The sequence below is a fragment of the Borostomias antarcticus genome (genome assembly GCF_949987555.1).
Source record: "Borostomias antarcticus genome assembly, chromosome: 2".
Lineage (NCBI taxonomy): Eukaryota > Metazoa > Chordata > Actinopteri > Stomiiformes > Stomiidae > Borostomias > Borostomias antarcticus.
Genome location: NC_140235.1, coordinates 42,488,670 through 42,493,101, shown reverse-complemented (window position 1 = coordinate 42,493,101; position 4,432 = coordinate 42,488,670). Strand labels below are relative to the sequence as shown.

The following is a 4,432-nucleotide window of genomic DNA, read 5'->3' as shown; positions in this document are numbered from 1 at the left end:
AGCTTATTTTAAGTCCCAAATAAGTATTCATTTGTTTGTTTTATATTTGTGGAGCCTAGTAAAAAAACTAAATTTATTTCCATGACACCTGGACCTTTTCTGGAATATCATAATTTGTGTCTTTTTCAGATGAACTGTCAGGGCCCAGGTCTGTCAGGGCCCAGGTCTGTCAGGGCCCAGGTCTGTCAGGGCCCAGGTCTGTCAGGGCCCAGGTCTGGCAGGGCCCAGGTCTGTCAGGGCCCAGGTCTGGCAGGGCCCAGGTCTGGCAGGGCCCAGGTCTGGCCCAGGTCTGTCAGGGCCCAGGTCTGTCAGGGCAGGTCTGTCAGGGCCCAGGTCTGGCCCAGGTCTGTCAGGGCCCAGGTCTGTCAGGGCCCAGGTCTGTCAGGGCCCAGGTCTGTCAGGGCAGGTCTGTCAGGGCCCAGGTCTGTCAGGGCCCAGGTCTGTCAGGGCCCAGGTCTGGCAGGGCCCAGGTCTGTCAGGGCCCAGGTCTGTCAGGGCCCAGGTCTGTCAGGGCCCAGGTCTGGCAGGGCCCAGGTCTGTCAGGGCCCAGGTCTGTCAGGGCCCAGGTCTGTCAGGGCCCAGGTCTGTCAGGGCCCAGGTCTGGCAGGGCCCAGGTCTGTCAGGGCCCAGGTCTGGCCCAGGTATGGCAGGGCCCAGGTCTGGCCGAAGGGGGTCAGATGATCTAAGAGCTGTAGTCCCTCTTTGGAGCTGGACAGTAACAGCACATCATCTGCTTCCACGAGGCACTTTATGTCTGCGCCGTTCAAGTTGATGCCGGGGGCTGCAGAGTCCTCAAGTGTTTTAGCCAATTCATGAATGTAGATGTTGAAGAGAGTTGGACTGAGGCTATTGCCCTGCATCACCCCACGCCCTTGAAGGAAGAAGTCTGTTCGTTTGTTCACTATCTTTATTGCACATTTATTGTTTTTGTACATAGTTTTAATTAAATCATGTTTTCCCTCCAACACCACTTTCCAATATCTTAAGCAAAAGGCCCTCATACCAAATTGAATCGAATGCTTTCTCAAAATCAACAAAGGAGGAGAAAACTCTTGATTTATTTTGATTTATCTGTTGGTCAATTATGGTGTGGAGAGTGAAAACATGGTCTGATGTGCGATAATTTGGTAAGAATCCACTTTGGCTTTTTCTTAGGATGCTATGTTCCTTGAGAAAAAGTTGTAGTCTGTTGTTTAGGATTGAACAGAAGATCCTCCCCAGGTTGCTGTTGACACATATGCCTCTATGATTATTTGGATCCAATTTATCTTAATTTTTTTAATATGGGTGTAATTTATCCTTTGTTCCAGATGTTGGGGAAATTGCCCACAACTATATTGAATAGTTAAAGTATAGCCATCTTGAATTTGCTATTTGTATATTTAATCATCTCATTCAGTATCCCATCCGCCCCACTAGCTTTTCTGAATTTCAGATCCTGGATTTTGTCTTCCAATTCCTTTTCAGTAATTGGGAAGTCCAGTGGACATTGATTGTTTTTAATTGCTGACTCAAGGATATATAATTTCTCCAATTTGTGTTTTTGGTCTGAATTCACAGTGATTTTAGTGTACAGGGTTAGGGCCACTTCGTTCCTGCTTGGTTTGTTTAAATTGTTCCAATTTTCCCAAAAGTTATTTGAGTCTAATGAGTCCTCAATTATATCCAGTTGGCGCTTGATGTGCTGATTCTTTTTGGTTCTAATTGTATTTTTGTATTGTTTTAGTGTAGGGTTAGGGTCAGGGTTAGGGTTAGGGTCAGGGTTAGGGTCAGGGTCAGGGTTAGGGTTAGGGTTAGGGTTAATCTAGGATTTTAGATGTTTGCAGTCCAAATCAAACCATTTGTCTTTTTTTTGGTATTTTTGTTGTTTTCTTCAAATTGGATAAAGATGCCAGTTTATCAAATATATTGTTGATTTCTTTGACAGACAGATTTACACCTTCAATATCATTGGGAAACGTTTTGGTCAGATATGTGTCTAAACATAATTTAATTTTGTTGTCATCAATTGCTCTTTGGTAATTTTCCCTGCTGTCTTTCATCCATTTATAGGGTTGTTTTACATGGTGTAATTTACTGGGCTCTTCATTTATAATTGTGGACTGTTTTAAGTATACAGTGATACGACTGTGGTCTGATAGTGGTGTTAAGGGACTGACTGGTCTGATAGTGGTGTTAAGGGACTGACTGGTCTGATAGTAGTGTTAAGGGACTGACTGTGGTCTGATAGTGGTGTTAAGGGACTGACTGGTCTGATAGTGGTGTTAAGGGACTGACTGTGGTCTGATAGTGGTGTTAAGGGACTGACTGTGGTCTGGTAGTGGTGTTAAGGGACTGACTGGTCTGGTAGTGGTGTTAAGGGACTGACTGGTCTGATAGTGGTGTTAAGGGACTGACTGGTCTGGTAGTGGTGTTAAGGGACTGACTGGTCTGATAGTGGTGTTAAGGGACTGACTGGTCTGGTAGTGGTGTTAAGGGACTGAGTGTGGTCTGATAGTGGTGTTAAGGGACTGACTGTGGTCTGGTAGTGGTGTTAAGGGACTGACTGGTCTGATAGTGGTGTTAAGGGACTGACTGGTCTGATAGTGGTGTTAAGGGACTGACTGTGGTCTGATAGTGGTGTTAAGGGACTGACTGTGGTCTGGTAGTGGTGTTAAGGGACTGACTGGTCTGGTAGTGGTGTTAAGGGACTGACTGTGGTCTGATAGTGGTGTTAAGGGACTGACTGTGGTCTGATAGTGGTGTTAAGGGACTGACTGTGCTCTGATAGTGGTGTTAAGGGACTGACTGGTCTGATAGTGGTGTTAAGGGACTGACTGTGGTCTGATAGTGGTGTTAAGGGACTGACTGTGGTCTGATAGTGGTGTTAAGGGACTGACTGTGCTCTGATAGTGGTGTTAAGGGACTGACTGTGGTCTGATAGTGGTGTTAAGGGACTGACTGGTCTGATAGTGGTGTTAAGGGACTGACTGTGGTCTGATAGTGGTGTTAAGGGACTGACTGGTCTGATAGTGGTGTTAAGGGACTGACTGTGGTCTGATAGTGGTGTTAAGGGACTGACTGTGGTCTGATAGTGGTGTTAAGGGACTGACTGGTCTGATAGTGGTGTTAAGGGACTGACTGGTCTGATAGTGGTGTTAAGGGACTGACTGTGGTCTGATAGTGGTGTTAAGGGACTGACTGTGGTCTGATAGTGGTGTTAAGGGACTGCCTGTGGTCTGATAGTGGTGTTAAGGGACTGACTGGTCTGATAGTGGTGTTAAGGGACTGACTGGTCTGATAGTGGTGTTAAGGGACTGACTGGTCTGATAGTGGTGTTAAGGGACTGACTGGTCTGATAGTGGTGTTAAGGGACTGACTGTGGTCTGATAGTGGTGTTAAGGGACTGACTGTGGTCTGATAGTGGTGTTAAGGGACTGACTGGTCTGATAGTGGTGTTAAGGGACTAACTGTGGTCTGATAGTGGTGTTAAGGGACTAACTGTGGTCTGATAGTGGTGTTAAGGGACTGACTGGTCTGATAGTGGTGTTAAGGGACTGACTGGTCTGATAGTGGTGTTAAGGGACTAACTGTGGTCTGATAGTGGTGTTAAGGGACTGAGTGTGGTCTGATAGTGGTGTTAAGGGACTGACTGGTCTGATAGTGGTGTTAAGGGACTGACTGTGGTCTGATAGTGGTGTTAAGGGACTGACTGGTCTGATAGTGGTGTTAAGGGACTGACTGGTCTGATAGTGGTGTTAAGGGACTGACTGGTCTGAACTGCACTGTGATCATATAGTCGACTATGCTGCTGCCAAGAAGTGAGCTGTAGGTGTTTTGCCCAATTCACCTTTCTGGGTCAAAAAGAGACATGCTCTCTGTCTGTATCTTATTACAGTAGTCTTTCCATACTTGTGTCTATGTATTAACAGTTTGTGTGTGTGTTTGAGTGTGTGTGTGCGCGTGTGCGCAAGATGGCTGTCGCGTATTGGCTGCACGTGCAAGCAGGAGTGCCCTCTCCACACATGTACTGTAGAGCCACGCTAACTCTCACCCGTTGTAACTGCCGTTGTTAATGTAGCCGGCTGCAAAATGTTGATCTGTGAACTCGTTATAATGGCGACACTTGTTTAACGACCCCTCAACATGATAGCAATGGAACTTTATTTGGGTCCATGCAATGTATTTTTTAAAATGCGGACATGGATAAAGAATTGAAACAGTGTCTGTCTCTTTGTCTCTCTGTCTCTCTGTCTCTCTGTCTCTCTGTCTCTCTCTCTCTCTGTCTCTCTCTCTCTCTCTCTCTCTCTCTCTCTCTCTCTCTCTGTCTCTCTCTCTCTCCCCCTCTGTCTCTCTCTATGTCTGTCTCTCTCTCTCTCTCTCTCTCTCTCTCTCTGTTTCTCTCTCTCTCTCTCTCTCTCTCTCTCTCTCTCTCTCTCTCTCTCTCTCTCTC

At 46.4% G+C, this 4,432-nt stretch overlaps 1 protein-coding gene across 1 annotated transcript in view; it reads left to right on the top strand.

Annotated features, from left to right (window-relative positions):
• Positions 1-3,953: 3,953 nt before the first annotated feature.
• galnt2 (UDP-N-acetyl-alpha-D-galactosamine:polypeptide N-acetylgalactosaminyltransferase 2) overlaps positions 3,954-4,432 on the top strand; it is a gene marked incomplete at its 5' end in the record, with an annotated part of 27,672 nt that continues 27,193 nt past the window's right edge. The window contains 1 exon segment of the mRNA XM_084455841.1: positions 3,954-3,977. Coding sequence (XP_084311967.1) covers positions 3,954-3,977 — 24 coding nt within the window.